General features: G+C 35.8%; 2 protein-coding genes across 2 annotated transcripts; one reads left to right on the top strand and one right to left on the bottom strand.

Annotated features, from left to right (window-relative positions):
* The first annotated feature begins 295 nt into the window (after positions 1 to 295).
* On the top strand, positions 296 to 4,488 carry LOC143470379 (muscarinic acetylcholine receptor M1-like). Its single transcript, XM_076968489.1, has 3 exons — positions 296 to 742; positions 1,424 to 1,717; positions 3,136 to 4,488. Exons 1-3 carry the CDS (start codon positions 357 to 359, stop codon positions 4,007 to 4,009), a joined length of 1,554 nt encoding a protein of 517 aa, XP_076824604.1. The 5' UTR covers positions 296 to 356; the 3' UTR covers positions 4,010 to 4,488.
* Positions 4,489 to 8,687: 4,199 nt separating this feature from the next.
* On the bottom strand, positions 8,688 to 16,557 carry LOC143465680 (putative fumarate hydratase, mitochondrial). Its single transcript, XM_076964099.1, has 15 exons — positions 16,348 to 16,557; positions 15,878 to 16,062; positions 15,517 to 15,630; positions 14,718 to 14,879; positions 14,226 to 14,339; positions 11,379 to 11,510; positions 11,195 to 11,305; positions 10,859 to 11,035; positions 10,492 to 10,647; positions 10,092 to 10,284; positions 9,862 to 9,985; positions 9,593 to 9,672; positions 9,313 to 9,457; positions 9,051 to 9,188; positions 8,688 to 8,921 (listed from the first exon to the last, which is right to left on the bottom strand). The coding sequence occupies exons 1-15, from the start codon at positions 16,469 to 16,471 to the stop codon at positions 8,780 to 8,782; spliced, it is 2,097 nt and encodes a 698-aa protein (XP_076820214.1). The 5' UTR covers positions 16,472 to 16,557; the 3' UTR covers positions 8,688 to 8,779.
* Positions 16,558 to 18,987: the final 2,430 nt, after the last annotated feature.

Genomic DNA, 18,987 nt, shown 5'->3' with positions numbered 1-18,987 from the left:
GGCTGTTGTATGATGTGTTTTATTTCATTATCTCGCTTTATCGAAAAGTAAAAGTGAACTTGCGGTAATTTATGGCTTGTTTCATTGTCTCAGGTTAAACCTGGTCATACGTATGAATGCCGGTGGTTAACGTTTTCACTCGCAGTACCCGCAGTACTCGCATTAAGAAACTTAGCAAGCTAAAGAGTTGGGATTTAGATAGATTTACAAATAAACTTAAAGTTGAATGACAGCTTGCGTATGGCATATATTATTTAAACTTCATGCTTTTTATTTGTGATAGGATATACGGTGGTATAACAAGGTACGGTAAAACTTTGAACGTGACAACTTGTACCTAGCATTTGAAAGAAGCGATGACAGCAATTAACGCCACTGCGGTTACCCAGCTTGGAAATATCAGTACGACAGGTATATACGGCTTCGTTGAGCGGGATGGCTGGGAGGTACTCTTAATATCCATAGCTGCTGGCTTCTGTAGCTTTATTACAGTGGTAGGAAACGCCGTCGTCATATTGTCTTTCCTTGTCAACAAGAGCCTACGCAATTTTAGTAACTACCTGATTCTGAGCCTTGCAGTGAGCGACATTACAATAGGCGCATTTTCCATGAATGTGTTCACCACAAATAACGTTCACAATAGATGGATTTTGGGAGAGAGTATGTGCAAAGCGTGGCTGTCTGTTGATTACACTGCCAGCAATGCGTCGTCGATGAATCTACTGGTGATATGCATTGATAGGTGAGTAGCTAAACATGGATCGTTGTGTCGTAAATACTGAAAGAAGGCAATTTAAACAAAAACACTTAGGTAGATTATATCACAACTTAGTAAAAATTCTATAAAAAATGACACATTTAAATTAGTTTCAAATTGCATAAACCGAAAATTAACAGTAAATATCAATAAAAGTTTTTCTTTGTACGTTAGAAGCAACCTACAAAGATTTTAGTGCAAGTGTCGTTGCATTTATGTCTATGAGATGTAATCAAAAGTTTGTAATAAGTTAATCAAGTTTTGTTGCGAATACTTGACCTAAAAACTCATGCATTTATTATATGGCGAAACACTTGTTAGAATATGGAAGTTTTTTACGCCCGTATTTATTGCTACAAAAATAACTATACCTATAAAAATCGCTTGCCTCGAATACGTATACCCTGAAATAGAGTTTTAATTTACAGTATTCTGCATAATTGATTATGTATAAGCGTGATAACAAATTTTCCTACATTTGAAGATGCCATAAATTTTATGTATGATCAAACATATAGGTTTTTAGAAATAAATGAACTTCAAATGATTGATTCTGTGCGATACACCTGTACAGGCTGAACTTATACCCTACAACTTACAGTGCATACACAAAACTGCAACTCCAGTTCTACAAATCGAGAGCTTTACTTTTTTCTTTCATTTCAGGTACCTTGCCATCATAAAACCAACGAAATATAAGCGGTGGTGCACTCCACGTAACGCCGCTTATGCTATAATTGCTGTTTGGACTTTATCATTTTTAATGTGGGTGCCGCCTATTACGTTGTGGTATCTTACGTCCAACAATACTCTGATACCGGAGGGAAAATGTTTCATCCCGTTTATTCACGATAGTTCTGTGATAACAATTGCCACAATATGTACCGCATTCTATATCCCCGCCACGATGATGTGCGGTCTATACCAGAGAGTAATATACAAGATAAAGAAAAGGAGATGGTAAGTACTTTGTCCGCCAGCATTGATTACTGCACTAAGGAAAAACTCTAATTTTAATTATTGCATTTTTAACTTTGAACATTGCTGTAATTCATCAAGAAAGCATTATAGTGACTGGTTCCGACGAATAATTTTTTTCAGTTGTTAAACAATAAAGAAGCTCGACTGGCTTTTAATAACCATTTTGTAAAAAACTTCAAAATGATTTTGCAATATACGGTAAACTCTGCAGTTATGTGTTCTAAATTAAAATCGATTAATCTACCAGCACGGAATGCTCCTGCGCAGGCATTTGGTATACGCCTCGCTTGAGGCTGCTGGGCTTGATTTTTAGGTTTGGGAACCAGAAACATGGGGTGTTGTTTTATTTAAAAGGTCAAGCTACTTTATAGCCAATCTATCGACCCGGTTTATCCGTATTATAGGTTTTGTTGATACGGTCAATTGCAGTGCTATTGCCGTTATCGTTATCAGCGTATTCTGATTTTCGTACGCCATCTAACTAATCAAATGGTTTTGCATTTTTCCATTTAGATCTGCATCACAAAAAATTGCCTGTTAGTATATAAGTTGAAAGCTATTGTGAGCAAATCTTGCGTGAATGCGGCTTTGCAGAGAACAAAGAATCGCAGAGATAATTTCGTTTCAATACACGCGTCACTTAGCCTCATGCACAGCAGCAGCAGATGTCTTGACATTTTTAAGGCCTACCTGATACCGGCTACCTCCACAAAATTGAGAGATAAAGCAATTTTAAGCATTTCTAGCAAGAAATCCACACCTCATTTTTGACAACGTCGCTCCTATAAATAAAATTAAGCCGCTACCTGAAAGATGAAGCATCACAATTCGTAGTATATTTAGTACAGTACAAATAAATTTTGTTATTGATCAATCAATCTTGGTCGATACACATAACCTCAAATATCTTCCACAAAACTGCGTGAACAGTGAGTGATAGAAGTATCACATGTCTTGATATTTTATATGACGCGTAAGTCTGTGATAACGTCAGGGTTGTAAGTCGGGCTGGGCTTTTCGGGTCGGGTTTTAGTTTGAAAAAAATCGGGCCATATTCGGGCCTGAATTTATACTCACACTCTGCCACAACCACGACAACTTTGTGTCGTAATTTCACTTTCTTTACAGTTTTACACGAATGCGCATGAGCGTAGAGTGCTACAGACCTCCCCAGAGCGGAACACAATTCGGGCTTCAACTAAATTTTCGGGTTCGGGCTAGCAATATAAGGCCCATTTACAACTCTGGATAACGTGGAAACGAAATGCAACAAACAAACATACATTTAACTGACGTTGCCGATTGTCAAAATTTTAAAATATTTCAGATAAAAATTAAAAATAACCATTGAAATCTACTTAATAGCACTGTAATAACAATTCGTTTTTGTTGTATAGGGGAATCAAGTCGTTAGTTGTGGATGCCAAAAAGACAACTTCCAAGGACGAAAATATAACTTCAAACAAAAAGAAGAAACAGAAGACTACTTGCCTAAAATCCCAGGGAAGAGTGCGTCTTTCTTCAGAAGAGAGTAGTCAGGTTAACGCTGAACTTGAGGCGACCAAGAGGAATGAGGTAAAACAAAAACTGCTGATCGCTTGCGACCTGATGGGGAAAGGATCCGATGTAGATAAGTCGAAGAATACAGTAGAAGCATCCTGCTGCAGCCCCCAGATTAAACAAACCCTTCTTGAGACTCCAAACAAAGATGACGTAATCTTCTCTCCTGAAAGCTCTCCTGATCGCAAGAACGTAACCCAGACTACCCTAACCAGTAACCATAATTCATCAAAAACCTTGTATGCCTCAAACATGGAATATTCCATGCGGACCAGCAGGACTTCCTCTACGTCTGTCCATCTGTCCAGGGTACCAGAAAACGGATCCTTTCGTCCCAAGACTCACTCTTTTAAGGAAAATTCGAGAGAAGCAAGGGAACGTCGGGTTACCGTGCTTTTAAAATTTATCCTGCTCTGTTTCATTATCCTTTGGCTCCCTTACAGCTTGATAGTAGTGATCACAGCATTAAACCCCAGTTTGTTTGTGCCACCGGAAATTTGGGCCCTCAGTTACTGGCTTTGCTATCTGAACAGCACAGTGAACCCATTTTGTTACGGATTTTGCAACGAAAACTTTCGCCGCACTTTTAAAGTTATTATGACAACAAAATGGTGGACCAGAGAAAGTCAAAAGCTTCTTCGGGTCGGAAGACATGGGGGGCGTCAGCAGCGTTTATTTGCGGCAAAAAAGAAGGTAGCTATACCGAGGTAAGGTTAACGAGTGGCTTTGAGGAGAGCTGTGTATCTGCCAGGGTACGGTGAAGATTATGTCGATGATTTGAATTTCCTTTTCGAAAAGCTTGGGTATAAACGTACACTCAAATCAACATTATCGACAAAACTGACATTTTTGTTGTAATGACAGAGTTTTATGACAAAATTTGACAAGGTATCAAGCCTTACGTCGCCACGCAGCATCCACTACGAAAATATTATTCATACGTTCCCGGTCGACAACGGAGGTCTTGTATGCGTAACCATTGATTTTATGTCACCTTTGTCTATCATTCTGTCATATACAGCCTATTCTGTTGGTTTAGTCTTTAGTTTTTTTACCGGTTAAAAGATGGGCGTTGAAATGATCTGTATGACAGTAATTTCGAAATCAATATCTGGTATGATTTGTTTTGTTTTTTCATGGTTAAGGTGTATACCTATATTTTGTTCTATTGTTATACAGTTATCAATATTGCACAGTTTTTGGTCGTTGTTAATGGTAATTTGCAAAGAAATCAAAGAGGTGACGCGCGATGTTTCTTGCACTCAGCACTCTTATTTCACCTTTAACCGAACGTTTTCGCAAGTACATTAAAGTTTGTTTGTATCAGGAAATTTTCGCTTTAAAAGTTCAAGTATTTTCAACCCAATACAGTACTAAGTCTCCATGAATCATTTGCTGAAATAAGACAACAAATATCTAAAAATAGTATTTATCATTGTTACACTGAATGTATGTACTGTAGCCTATACTGTGATCCATGATTGATAAGTTATTGATTGTGAGCTTTCCATCTGGTCATCGGTATTTATTCTCACGCCTTTTTAAAGGTTAATATGAAAGGAAAATATATAAGAGGCAGAAATTCGCAATTTATTTCAGCACCGTGTGTATCGAATTTAGCAATAGTTGTTATGAAATGAGCGCATAAAAACCGGTTCAAATGCTATTAATAAATCTTTGTGTTCTTTCATACATGAGTAGCCAACATGTCCACATAGAGTCATAGAGTCTAGTTGTGCAAGATTATAGACCTTCACGTATCTCTTGGCTCTGACTTATAGCGTATTTTCACGAATTAAAAATGCAAAAACATGATAATGTTTATTTTTAAAATTATTGTTATATGAAATTAGGGATTTTAGAACAAAAATTTGCCAACTAACAAACAAGATTGAGCAGTTAAGCAAATGAACTATAAGTTGTATCATATTTCGGCAAACCTATAAAATGAAATGACCGTGCAAGGTCCATGCCATGCTAGGTCACGAAAAGCGACTATAAACCTTTAAGCGTAGCTTAACATATTTTCTACTAAAAATATGTGGGCTATGCACTTTTGGACATTTATGATTGCACACTTGCACAAGACAGCTAACGCTTGTAAATGGCACATTAAATAAAGTTGTTTTCTTTGATGCGCAGTATCGTGTTTTGAAAGGCAGCGGCCTGTTAAATGCAAATATCAATTGCCAAAACTTTCATTTAATCAATTCGTTTTTTTCTGTCCTGTGAGCGAACAGGGCAAGCGCTGACGCTCGATGTAAGTAAACTTATAAGCTACGCAGTTAATTTCTGTAAATGACTAGCAGTTTGCATCGGGTTCTAAACTGAAACACGTTTTCGTTTACAAATACAGCACTTTTTTACATCAATATGGAAGATTTGGACTGAGCCCGAACGTACGACGTCATAATAAAACAAAAAAAAGAATTTTAAATTGGGCAAAATGTCTTTGCCGTTATACCTTAGGCTCCGTCAAGAGCCTACCACCTATATCGGTACAGGTGCATTTAAATGGGTGTATGAAATGAAAGCATTTTACAAATACAAGTTGTGAGACTGGCCTTTCAGAAACGGAAATTAGTATATTAAGGCTACATTTTTGCGCGTATAAATCGTACGGTAGGTTATCAGGCGAAACGAACTGAAAGGTCGAACACGACACTCCACGCACCTCACATGAATTCCACAACGACAACAGCGGGCGTACAAAAAACTGCCGGTATAGCAAGTAATGAAACAAGAGAAAGTTTACATTAAAACGACTGGTTGCAACCTATTAAATTTAGTTTAACAGACGTCGGACTTTTTCTATCACGTAATCTATAATGTACGATTGTACATGCGTATTTCATATTAACCAATATTCTCAAATTGTGGATTGTGTGCTACATGTTTAATGTACAGTAGTCCATACGCTTTTTCCACACAAAAAGTCAATGTACGAGCATATGTGGGAATGAAGTTCAGGTTCGTGAAAACACATAAAATTGGTGAGTCCCGGTTTCATGTTTGGCACATCTCTACTATTCGTTATACAAAGTGTTTACGGTATATTGCTTAATCTGCGTACGTCCAGGCCACTTGTTGCGGACGTGTGTAGGAAAGTCCTTCAAATACTCTTATTATGTTATTGTCTGTATCTATGGCTGAATGATTTTTTTGCATTTTCCATCGCAGCGTTGCAGATTTTGCAAAGAATTAAGCGACGTCCACGACGTCCACGACGTCCACGACGTCCACGACGTCCACGACGTCAATAAAAAAACGTAATAAAGTCCCAAACTTATTGTTTGTCCCTTGAAATAATACTGTATTTGGTTTCAACAAAGAAAATTGTGTTTGAGGATATTCAAGTAGCTGGAACCAACTTGGCAATTGGCGAATTTGTGAGATAATCGTCTTATGTTTTGCCAGCACTTGTTAATTGAAAATTCTTGTCCGTCTTTTACTTATTGAAAGAAATTAATCTTGAAGCAATGAAGCATGAAAAATTTATAAGGCTCCAACGGTGTTTGCGGCTTAAATTTTTAAAAGCGAATTAACGGCATTTTGTGAAACGCTTGTTTTCTACTGTTCAAGATCTAATTAAATTCGAAAACTGTCCGAGAATCTAATTGTCAAAGTAATTTGTTTGTCGTTTGATAAGCTAACTCCTAGACACCTTCAATTAAACCTTGCCAGTATGTAGAGGGAAAATTATAATTTTCGCTGACTAACAAGTCAATAGATCGTGTAGATTTACCAATGTTCTTATTTCAAAAATTAATTGATTTTTTATCAATCTAATGCAGACAGCAATTGAAAAAGCTCATTTGCAGTGTTATCAACCCAAACCCAACACACTTTTTTATAGGGGTAAATCAGGTGAATCAAATTTTACCTATATGGCCGTAATTTATTGCGTGGTAACCTTTTATAATAGATTTAGTTGTAATTATTATCTTTAAACCTTGATTAAGTATTTTGTATCGAAATAAAACGTTTTCCATATTCATATTTAGGTGTAAATTTTGTATGGGTGTAACTCCCAGTAGATAATTTAATTCTTAAGAAATTTAATAGAAATACAACAATTGCCTATTAGCTTACAAATTGCTCAATAAACGTAATTTATAATTAATAAGACATGGATAGGCTGAGCTATAGTTATATATAGCTAACTATAGAGCTATATATATAATTATACATACTGTATATAATTTTTCGTATAGAATTTATAAACGTGCATAAATAGCCTATATATACTTCATACCTACAAAAGTTAATTTTCGGCAGATCACTTTAAAATAGTTGTAAATACAATAAAAGATCACGGCATTTTATTCATGGAAATGGGATATCTTTTGCGACGCAAAATAAAAACTTTATGCATTACCTCTCATATTTGTGTTAAGCAGTAAATTAAAAATTTCTTTTACAAAGCGTAGCTATAGCTTGACTGATGAGCTGAGGCATTAGTCAAGAAAAAAGCGAAAGTACGTTTTTGTTTCAACTAGTAAACTATGTTCTTAACTGAGCACACTGTTATAACGAAGTACATTTGACATTCATAAATATAAAAAACGGGACATTTTACAACATCGTTTATCCTCATATCTAAGATTGATTAGAACCTTTTAACTGAAGCTGTGTAGGCCTAATGCATAAGACCATATATTATGTGTGTGTAGAGAGCTTTGACATTTTATTTTTACCCGAATTCCCAAAAGTGGATGCCGTTTTTACGTTCATATACACAGGATCATCGTGATGTAAAAAATGTTAACGATGGGTATAAAAGCAAGTGTGAACCGGGTTTAGAAGGTTTCAAATAGAAAACAATTTGCTATTTGTTAAGATACACGATATCAGTTTGTGATGACCTGTTCCAAAGAGCAAAATAGAAAAGTGCGTTCGCATCATGTCTGACATATAGTTATGCGGTAGCTATCGCCACCGTCCCCATTGTGTTTTACTGATAATTTAGCGCATGACTGATTACTTCCGTTATTTTACCTTTAAGCCAGACAGGAACGGCGCAGAGAAAATTTCCTGACCATAAAATGTAATGCATCGTTTATCAATAAACTGTTGCACTTAAATCATTCTCGGATTTGGTTCCTCGCAACGAAGACCGACCTTTTGCCCTTTGTTTTGTTTGGTTCCACCTTGCGGTGAGGTTAATTTTTAGAGAATGCCGGCATACAAACCAAGCATACATCCAATTAAAGCCATACTTTAAGACTGGTTTAAACATGTTAATTCACCTATTAAAGCCAACTGTAAGTGATATTGTATAAAAATCAGGTTGTAACTGCGTACTTTCCTGTCCCAAAGCTACATAATTTAATCCAAGGCTGGCGCAAAAATATCGGGTGTTCAGCAGCCGCTAGAATCTAAAGATACCTACACGTCACAAATTTGTATTTTTGTAGTTAAATATGAATAAATCTTTCGAGCATGAACTGTTCCAAGAATATTGCTGAAGGAAAAATAAGATTATTTCGGTCCAAGCATGTCTTCAGGTCTAACCCATTCGTTAAATTGTTGTTCGGTTAAATAGCCAAGTTGAAGCGCTTCTTCCTTCAAGGTTGAACCGTTTTTATGAGCAGTCTTTGCTATGTGTGCAGCAGCATCATAACTGCAAGGAAAAAGTAAACAATGTTAATGACCAAACATATGCTCAGTAACGCGCAAAAATTCTAGAAACATGTTTTTGGTGCTCTAGTTCGTGCAACTAACTGATTTTGACAGCTGTAACGCATTTTACCCGATGTGTGGATTAAGGGCCGTGACAAGCATCAGTGATTCGTGCAGTAAGCTGGAGATTCGCTCCCGGTTTGCTGTTATTCCGTTCACACAATTTTCGGTAAAGGAGACACAAGCATCACCAATTAGACGTGAAGATCTGCATTATTTTATTAAATTGAGGAAATTCGCTCTCATACATTTTGTAAAAGCACGACTTTTCTCATAACACCGAAAAATGTAACGGTAAATGCAAAAAGCATGATATAGTTAGCATGTGTCACCTTAAAACGTTTGAAACCATCATTGGTTTGAAGACGTTCAGTTCAAAGTGGCCATTTGATCCACCAACGGACACAGCAACGTGATTGCCCATCACTTGAGCACACACCATTGTCAAGGCCTCACATTGCGTTGGGTTGACCTTACCTAAAATTGACGGAAAGGTAAGATGGTTCCACTGGCTGATGTGATTTCATAAAGTGGGTTTCAGCAAGGACTACAAAGGCCGTGAAACATTGTAAGGAAAACCATTAAGACAAAGCCTACTGTACAAAGCTGTACCTGGCATGATGCTGCTTCCCGGTTCGTTTTCTGGAAGCGATAGTTCACCCAATCCACAACGAGGCCCAGAGGCAAGGAACCTACAATATTATTTCAGTATATTTTGGTCTTGGTAATATTTATAGTCTTTATAAGGTAATAATATCTATTTAAGATTCTGTTGGATGGAACAAGAATAACAGATGTTAAAAAATTTATAGTATTTTTATAATTCCAAGATATTAAACACACGTGAGAAAAATTTAGTCATTTAGTGTTGGTTTCTTTACCTGATATCATTTGCAATTTTCATGAGAGAGCAAGCAATTGTGTTCAATGCACCACTAACTTCAACCAAGGCATCATGAGCTGCTAATGCTTCGAACTTATTTGGGGCCGTGACAAAAGGCAATCCTGTTATGTATTAGCACAAAAAATTAGAGCTTGTAGCAAAACATTTACAAAAACTGATACAACACGTGGCCTGCTTTGAAATAATGAACTTAATTCACAAACTAACCTGTAATGTTTGCGACTTGCTCTGCTACTTTTTCAGCAAAACCGATTCTAGTGTTGAGCCCAGTTCCGACCGCGGTGCCACCTGCTGCTAACTCATATATCCTTGGTAAACAGTTCTCTATCCGTGCAATGCTGTTTTCTAACTGTTGGACATAACCGGAGAGTTCTTGGCCGAGCGTTAAAGGAGTTGCATCCTAAAAATAAAGCAGCTTTCGGTTATTAGAAACTTGATTAGCATATATCCACATCTCCACTGCAAGCAATAAACTTATTAAGTTAACCAAATAAAATAAGACACAGCATCCACACCAAGTAATGGTAGCACACATTTTAGATGCATGAGGTCATCGTATTAATTGCAAACATCATTAGGCACTAAGCAGTGGTTACAATTAAGTCACCTGGGTGTGCGTTCTTCCTATTTTCACAATGTCATTGAATTCTGTGGCTTTGTTTTGAATGCTATTTTTCAAAGTCCTCAAGCCAGGGATCAAAACATTATGCACTGATCTGGCAACGGCGATGTGCATGGCAGTTGGATAAGTGTCGTTTGAACTCTGCATAGTTGAAGTAATGTTGAAGAAAAGTGCCCAATCACAGAATATCATAAAAATAAGGTAAAGGATTTGACAAGAACCCAATTCCACATTATCTTTAATTTTAACCAGCACATTTTAACAGTTGTGTTATTATTTTATAACTACGTTACAAAATCAAAACAGGATATCTTTCTTATCATTATTGTAACGTCAGCAATTTAGCGCTTACCTGACTTTTGTTTACGTGGTCATTGGGGTGAACTGGGGTTTTACTTCCCAGTGTTCCACCAAGCATCTCTATTGCTCTATTCGCAAGAACTTCATTCACATTCATATTAGACTGTGTACCACTTCCTGTTTGCCAGATAACAAGCGGAAAGTGAGAGTCCAATGCCCCATTGATCACCTAACAGATCAAAAGATAACTTACAAGTTAATTACAACTTTATAACATTTGCCGTATAACCAACATGTTGCTTAACACTGGTATACCGGTATATTAGCGTTGGTTAACTGATATTTGCTAGTACCAGTATTCAGTGGTAGCACTTTTATTAATATATACCTCATCTGCTGCACCCTGAATAGCTGTTGCTATATCTTCTTGCAATCCAAATTGCATGTTAACAGTTGCGGCTGCTTTTTTTAAGATAGCAAAGGCATGGATTACTTCGATCTATAGTGTACAAAATGTATTCAGATTTTTAATTTTGCATATTTGTGAATTCAACCACAAAATATAGACGTACTGGCATTTTCTCTGCAGGGCCGCCGATCTTGAAGTTCATCAAAGATCTTGCAGTATTTGCACCATAGTATTTATCATCAGGTACTTGCAACTCTCCAAAACTGTCCTTTTCAATGCGATGACCTGGATTTGCCTTGGAAACAAAAAAACAAACTAATCAGAAAAAACATGGTACACTGAATGAATCTTGTTGTCAAAAACATTGCGCACAGTGTTGAAGTAAAACAAACGCATCACTGTGCATCACCAAATTTTGCAGCCTGGTCAAAATATAACTCTACAAGGTTTAATATCCAGTCCATTAACAGATATCACAAAATTGTTCTTAATTTTATTTGAGGTGAGCGATTGCAGAATTTAGTGCTATCGACAACTGCTTGATGATAAATAGCCATAGAGTTTGGAAAGGGTGCTAAGTGCAAGCCTGAGATGTTAATACAACGTGAAAGCTAAATATTTTCACATTCCAACCAATTCATAATAAACAACCGCTTCAAACCTCAGCAAAACACATGGAAATTTGTGTTTTATTCAAAAGTTTGCATATACTTTCGAAGTAGTAGCCATATGCGAGTTGCTACAGATAACCTCACATTGTCTTCATTTTCACGTAATGTCACATTGTTAGTGACGTTTTGATTTTTTGAAGTACATCCTACACGTCGTAAAGGTAGGATTTTATAGGAGTTTTTATAGAACAATACAGGCTCTTGACTTAAAAAACAACATCTTTTACTGCAAAAATACTTTCGCTTACTGGCTACCTCATCAAACTCAGACAGATACAAAAAAGTGATTAAAATAGCAACTAAAAGTTATTAAGTCAGAAAGGGGGTCACACCTATATGAAAATTTAAAGATATTTTGAGGAGAAACTGAGATGTAAGTAAGCAAAAAAGAGCTCTCAAGCTCCTACGCTTTGTGAAGTATTTAAATATTTGTATAGGGATCAGATTTTCACAGAAATGGAAAATTTAGCTATCTTTGAGATTAGTGCATTTATTTTAACATAAATTTTGCAGGTAGCCACTTGAAATTTGGCATATTTTAAAGAGGAAGAGCTGCTAATCATATCTATCAAAATTCATTAACATAAAATGAAATATAAAAATTTAATTAGAGATTTTTGGAAAAATTTCACACACTGGGTACTGTTGTATATTAGCCACCGTTTCAGCCAAAATAACAGGGGCCATGGGCCCCGTGCTGCTACCTTGCACACTGGAATTTTGCTTCTGCACACCCAAGATCTCGGCGAAAACTGCCATACTCTGCAGTCTAGTCTGTAGTTACACTTTATACTTCAGTCAGAATATTGTTTAATAAATGAAATTTCAGTTATTTTCTACCCACACATGTCATGGTGCATAGTACAGTAAACGTGGAATATGTCGAAACTCGTCAACGTTCATGTCGAACCCTTTCGTTTCAACGCGGTATTACAATAAACAAACTTGTTAAAGCAAATTTGGTCATTTGATCGCCAGTTTATAATTATTAAATAAAAAAATGGCGTTTCAGTGCACACACAAAGGCAAAAATGTGTTTTTATGCGCATAATTGTGGTGGTCGAAAACTTCATACCTTTCCAGACAAGACCGGACAGCCGAAGCAGTGTGCCGGTAGCCTAGTATGCCTATATTTATGATACTTACCATGTTTGCAGTGCTTCTAAACAATGTACCAACAACCGGCCTTATATTTGTTCTAATAATATCGCTTCTCGACTTATAGAACCTTGTGACGCGCGGAAGAAACCTATACGTACGTGTCAATACACCAGACATCTCTATGAACACACGCGACCTAAGACAAGTTAGACAACATCACAACACCGCAATATTCTGAAGGTTGCTGGAGCCAACTTGACTATTTTTAGGCGGGCAGTATTTTGCATGAGCTAAAAGACTGAACCACTGGAGCGTAACATTTCTTGTTAATAACCATAGAAATCTTTCATCAATCCAGGCAAATAATGACCTGCTTTCTGACGTAATAAAATACCAGTATACAATATACATGCATTCGCAAAAGTTACGGTGTCACACTATTCAGCCGCTGAATATCACTAACAGAACTTATAGAGTATATAACTATATACTTTCATTCCCTTTGTCTTCTACAGTAATGTGCTAAGATAAAAGAGGGCAGGATAACCAAACTTACCGAAGTGCGCATGTTGACCCCATGTGTGACGTAATAAATTCATTGCATGATAAAGGATTTGACTCAGCAGAAAACGTGCGCCTATTCAGTGGCTGAATAGTATGATACAATAACTTTTGCGAATTCATCTATACTGGCAAACAAAATACCGTATATAGGTCTCAGGTGTTGGCCTACTTCTATCTATAAGTTCTCTAGAGTTATTGTGTATTGAATGAATAAATTTATTACGTCACAGAGGTGAATATCTGGCACTACAACATAACTAATCAGTAATCACAAACAACTGCACGTGCAATTGTCTAATTTCCGATGTGCGTGCGTATGTAGGCTACTCTCTAAACACATTGAGAATCCAAAGTTTTGAATCAACTGTGACCATAATTAGCAACGTTATTAAGCATTAATTAAAGGAATTGTGAAAATTTTTATGAAAACCCTCTCAGCAAAATAGCTGAATCAGTACCTTCTTTTTGTTCATGTTTCAACACCGCTGTGTAATCTATAATTGCTAAAGCTAAGTTTAAGGATTGCAAAAATTTGCAGTCATTCTCAAGCGTTCAAATAATTTATCGCTATACATAGTTGGTCATAATGTATGATATTATTGTTTGTAAATGTAATTTTAAATTACAAATATTTGTAAATTAGAAGTGCGCGATTTATTATAAGAACTACATACCTGTTTTCTTGGCTTCTTGGGGGGAATATTTGTGTCAATATATATTGTGGTAATTGGACACGCTCTTTTGCAACAACTCCTTTCTTGAAACTTTTCAAACTTTTCACTTATTTCCTAACCAAAAACAAACGTAATAACAAGTATCTATAGATTAAAAATGCATACATAATGTATCTAAACTTAATGTTTACAGCAGTGGAGCCCAACCTGGGGTCCACGGAGCCACAAGGGATTCCAGGGGTCTATCAATGTCATGATTAATGATAGGAAATTAGGTAATAAGACATTGATATTTGTTTAGTTATATAGTAGTAGCAAGGACCAAGTAGTTAATCAATGTTAGCAGTCATTATAACAACATAATACAAATCATTACACATGTCACTGTCTTACCAAATGCAAGTGTCTACTGTACATTCTACACTTTAAGCTAGGTTAACAGTAAACATTCCTTTTTAATGTTAAACAAAATGTACAAGCAAAGATATTCACTTCTGTAGTCAAGGAAGCCACAGCGTGTCCTGTGTGGTCAGTCAGCTTGGGTTCAGTCGTGTAGTACATCATCTGATAATTAATACTTTCGGCATTGCTTTCCAAATCCCTGCGCAGTCGTGCTGAGACTTCTTTTCTATCCCTGACTGACTTATCATTAACCTGCAAGTGAACATGCACACATTTTATGTTCGTCATTAACTTGTAGGTTTTTGTAGATGAAATCTAGGTTACAAGAAAAATACTTGCTAGTTTATCATTTCTGCACAGATATTCTTAAATTAACCTTTTGCATATTCTTTAATCTAATGCAATCACATGTATGCCATATAAGGGTGAAGAATATTACTATGCAAGGAAAATGCTGTATATAGCCCATACATACTTTAATACTCATAACATACGACTGCATTGTTTCTTTAATAACACTCTTAGTTACACCACAAAAATACATGAACAATCATTCCTGTATAAAATCTAGTCGGTTTAGAGTGTGGATCAATATTGCGATACCTAGAATCATCTGACCTTTAAAGGATACGATAATGCTAGATCTAACAAGCAAAGTATCTTAAACTTTAATTAAAAGTTCTGCACACCAAATACAGAAATACTAGATGGCTTTGTGGCATCTCTGCCCTACTCATTGCAAATTCCATCTGGTTGAAAATCACAGATGTAGGTTGTTGATCATGTGTAATAACTAGGCTGTTGACTGTCTGAGTTACAGCAAGCTATCAGCAATTTGAAAGAAACAGAAAGAAATTGGCCACATATCCCATGCTATAGTATCAAATACCTGGTAATCTGGAAATTTAGCAATCTGAAGAGTATAAATCTGTGCTGGACAATCTTTCTTCTTTGAAGGTTGAATCAATTGTCGCCTTTTCACAGGAGTGGGAAGATTTTCCTCCTGAAAAGAAAGACATGTAAAAGGTTGGTTAATGTAATGTCAATTTGCAATAATTAAATTAAAAAATCTCCAACAATTACAGTAAGTATACAGTAACAAAAGACTGACACAAAGCATTAAGTCAGCACACAGGCAATTAATTTGAAAGACATATATACGAAAGATTGAAGGCAATTCAATCGGAGTAGTTTATCATCAGGCAAAGGCAAGTATGTTTAGTAATAAAGCATGTAAGAAAAATGCCTACCCTTTCCCTTTGTTTCTGTAGAAACAATTCAAGCTTTGCCTTTTTGCATTTATCTTTACCCTGATGGCATCCAAGTACTCTTCTTCCAATAAACATAAAAGGACTTCCATCAAAAGCAATATTTACAGTGTTGTGAATTCCCATGTGTTCCCAGTACACTCTTCTGCCAGCATGTGGTTTCCAATCTGTAGAAGAAATTACCTTTGGTAAAGCTTTGTGCAACCTATTAAATTTGAATATCATACAATAACGACTAGCGAAATTTAATTTCTAAACCTTATTTTCTGATATCAAAGTTATAAAAGTTTTAGACTGTATCATAATAATATTTTTAATAGGCTGGATTGTACAACAATGAAACATAGAGCTAATAAAGCATTTAAAATTACAAGTTATGCATACATACATTTGATTGATACGCATGGACATGGCACAATTCTAAATTAAATTCTTCAGTATAAACAAAATACCTTTATTTGCATAGTCCTTTGTCTTTTGGAGCACAACATAGTTGGTCAATGAGTAATCCTTGATGTGTTCAATAAATTCATCCACACCTTCTGTACTATAGCTTATATGATAGGGAAATGCCATATGACAAAGCAATTAAAGAAAACGTTAACACAACTGCACAACACTTTAAAGAATAAGCTATTTTCTACTCAGTCATTTGCTAATATCTGAAATCACAAACCAATCATACGCTCACTTTACTGCTATTATTTTACACAGAACAGTTTTACTGTGTCTGAAACCATTAAGCTTTAGGTAACACAAAGGTGAAAAAAAAGGGCTCAAAATTTACCATAAAAATCTGAGTGAAATAAGATATATATAAATAATTCCACAGTAAGAACTTGTCCAGTATGCAATGCAATATTTCAGCACATTGAACAGCATACTTTCAAATAATTATATTCGATGTTTACATTGGGTGATTAAGGTTGGCGCTGCATTCCAAAATCCAATAACCTATCGAAATGACAAGTGTTTTCTGGAAAAGCTTTTGATTTGTCTAGAACAGTGTAGAATGTATAAAATTGTGTTTAAATTTGAACTGGCATTAACTTAGGTGCAGTGACTATAACTATGTAACCAATGTAGTGGCTATGTGACCATTCGTTATATATTTAATTATGACCATCATATACAGTGCGAAGACATAAAATATATGGTTTTTGTGGAAAATATCAGTTCATCAGTTGAAGATGTAGTTCATTACACACTGAAAGCCGATACTGAAACACCTCAACAAGAAGAGCAAAGCTATAGTCCAGTAATCTGTTATGTTTGGTTTGATACAATTTAAGAAAATTTATCCTGAGAAAAATCTTAGTGTAACTTTAACTCCTTGACTATTTATCTTCATTCAAGTCTTGGTTACCGAGCTAGTGATAAGAGGCTTGTCTTTATTCATTTTCCGAATAATTTTTAAAAATTTTTTGTGGTTTTGCTCCAACTTGGAACTGTTCACCAGACCATTGAACAGGAAAAGGCATTTTAATGTATACAGATATCAGATTCATTTTTAATGTTCTTCAATGTTGTAAAGTATCAAAACGATACGAGAACTTATTTGTTTTAAAGGAATTATTTCGGGCCACGTTGAACTTAATTCCGTGATATACAATAATCTGTTCTTGATACCGTACAAAAACGCGCTCCTCAATTGTCCACCTTCTGTCCTTTCTCAGCACGGGCATATGAAGCGTGCATTGCTTTCGTTCCATGCTGGCAAACGACAACTTAATGCATCCCTAAGAAAATCCTATCTACCAATATAAATCCTACCATGTGGACCTGCCTGATAATAAATCAACAAAAATGTTTTAATTGTAGGCCTATAGGCTAGAATAGTGCCACGTTTGCCAACTGGCAGAGTGGTTAAGTAGCCTTTAACAAAACATAAAATCGCCTGATACTGAAATTTTCATTTCAGAATGCGGTATGATAACAGGGAATGTCCCAATTTTTTCCCGGTAAAAATTTAGCAATAAGATGAATCAGCTATATATGCATCAATTTTAGACCAGTTACACTCTCACGCATGCAGATTTAATGTGTACAGAACAAAGGCCGCTGGCCCGGAACAACGGATTGCATATTAATTGGATATGTGCTTGAGTGTTACTATTTGAGTTGTTTAGATAAATAGTTTAACTCTAGTTTACAATATAGTAATTATTAAGCATCTTGTTTGAGTTCTTCAGGAAACTCAAAACCAACCATTCCTCAAGCAATTTCCTATCGCTCATGCCATTGGTTAGTCGCTGCGTGCATACTAGCAATAGCAGCAGATCACATGAACATCTTAACTTTTTGAATTACGTTGGTCAGTGATAACGGTATTGCACCCACTTGCAGTTCTACTTATACATTTAGTCGCAGTCTAACTGTTTTCAATTAATGTATTTGTATTTATTATTTTTATAAGGTTAGCTAATTGATTATTATCATTTACCACCAAAGTAAAAGTTTGTTAAACCAGAAATATATAAGCTAGTTAAACTATACAAACTATATTATATATGTCTGGTTAAATTGAGTATGGATGTTAGTTTCACATGGGTGCAAATACAAGTAACCGTTTTAGTCAGTCAGCTTGGTATAGTTAGTAATTACTGTAAAGCAAGAAACAGTCAATTGTAACAATCGACAGTTTAAAAACAAAATTGTTGTGTACACTATATAACTCAAATAGCATTGACGTACAACGCACCATAACGTAACTTTATAAGTGCAAAACAGCAAAAATCTTGTTTCTGAAACAGTTTAGCGATATACACTCTGTTCTTAAGTAAGAAATATCATTAAATTTAAGGGGTGTGTATGCTATGTGAATCAAAAAGTTGCTCATTTCAGTTACGTACATTGCCAACGTTTTGAAATGTACCGATTCCGATATCCGAGCTGAGCCCGAGTTAAGAATTTATGTTGTGCAACCGGTAGCCTATATGCTTGTTTTGTAAATTTTTGTGAAAAATAACTTTGTCTTTTTATATTGAACCTGAAGCTTGGTTGCCTCTTTATATTTTTATTTGAGATAGTACCTGGACGGAAACGTAAAACATTTAGTGTCTGGCGGTGTGTTCATTTGTTTAAAAATGTGC

This window comes from Clavelina lepadiformis, chromosome 1 (assembly GCF_947623445.1).
Source record: "Clavelina lepadiformis chromosome 1, kaClaLepa1.1, whole genome shotgun sequence".
Classification (NCBI taxonomy): domain Eukaryota; kingdom Metazoa; phylum Chordata; class Ascidiacea; order Aplousobranchia; family Clavelinidae; genus Clavelina; species Clavelina lepadiformis.
This window is presented reverse-complemented; position numbering and strand designations above follow the sequence as displayed.

Bases quoted from the DNA above. Each gene is read 5' to 3' on its own strand.
- LOC143470379 (XM_076968489.1), top strand. From the start codon at position 357: ATGACAGCAATTAACGCCACTGCGGTTACCCAGCTTGGAAATATCAGT. The intron at 743-1,423 runs GTGAGTAGCTAA...CTTTCATTTCAG, and splicing joins CTGGTGATATGCATTGATAG to GTACCTTGCCATCATAAAAC. The intron at 1,718-3,135 runs GTAAGTACTTTG...TTTGTTGTATAG, and splicing joins AAGATAAAGAAAAGGAGATG to GGGAATCAAGTCGTTAGTTG.
- LOC143465680 (XM_076964099.1), bottom strand. From the start codon at position 16,471: ATGGCATTTCCCTATCATATAAGCTATAGTACAGAAGGTGTGGATGAA. The intron at 10,648-10,858 runs GTAAGCGCTAAA...TCAACTATGCAG, and splicing joins ACCACGTAAACAAAAGTCAG to AGTTCAAACGACACTTATCC. The intron at 9,986-10,091 runs GTTAGTTTGTGA...AATACATAACAG, and splicing joins GCAAGTCGCAAACATTACAG to GATTGCCTTTTGTCACGGCC.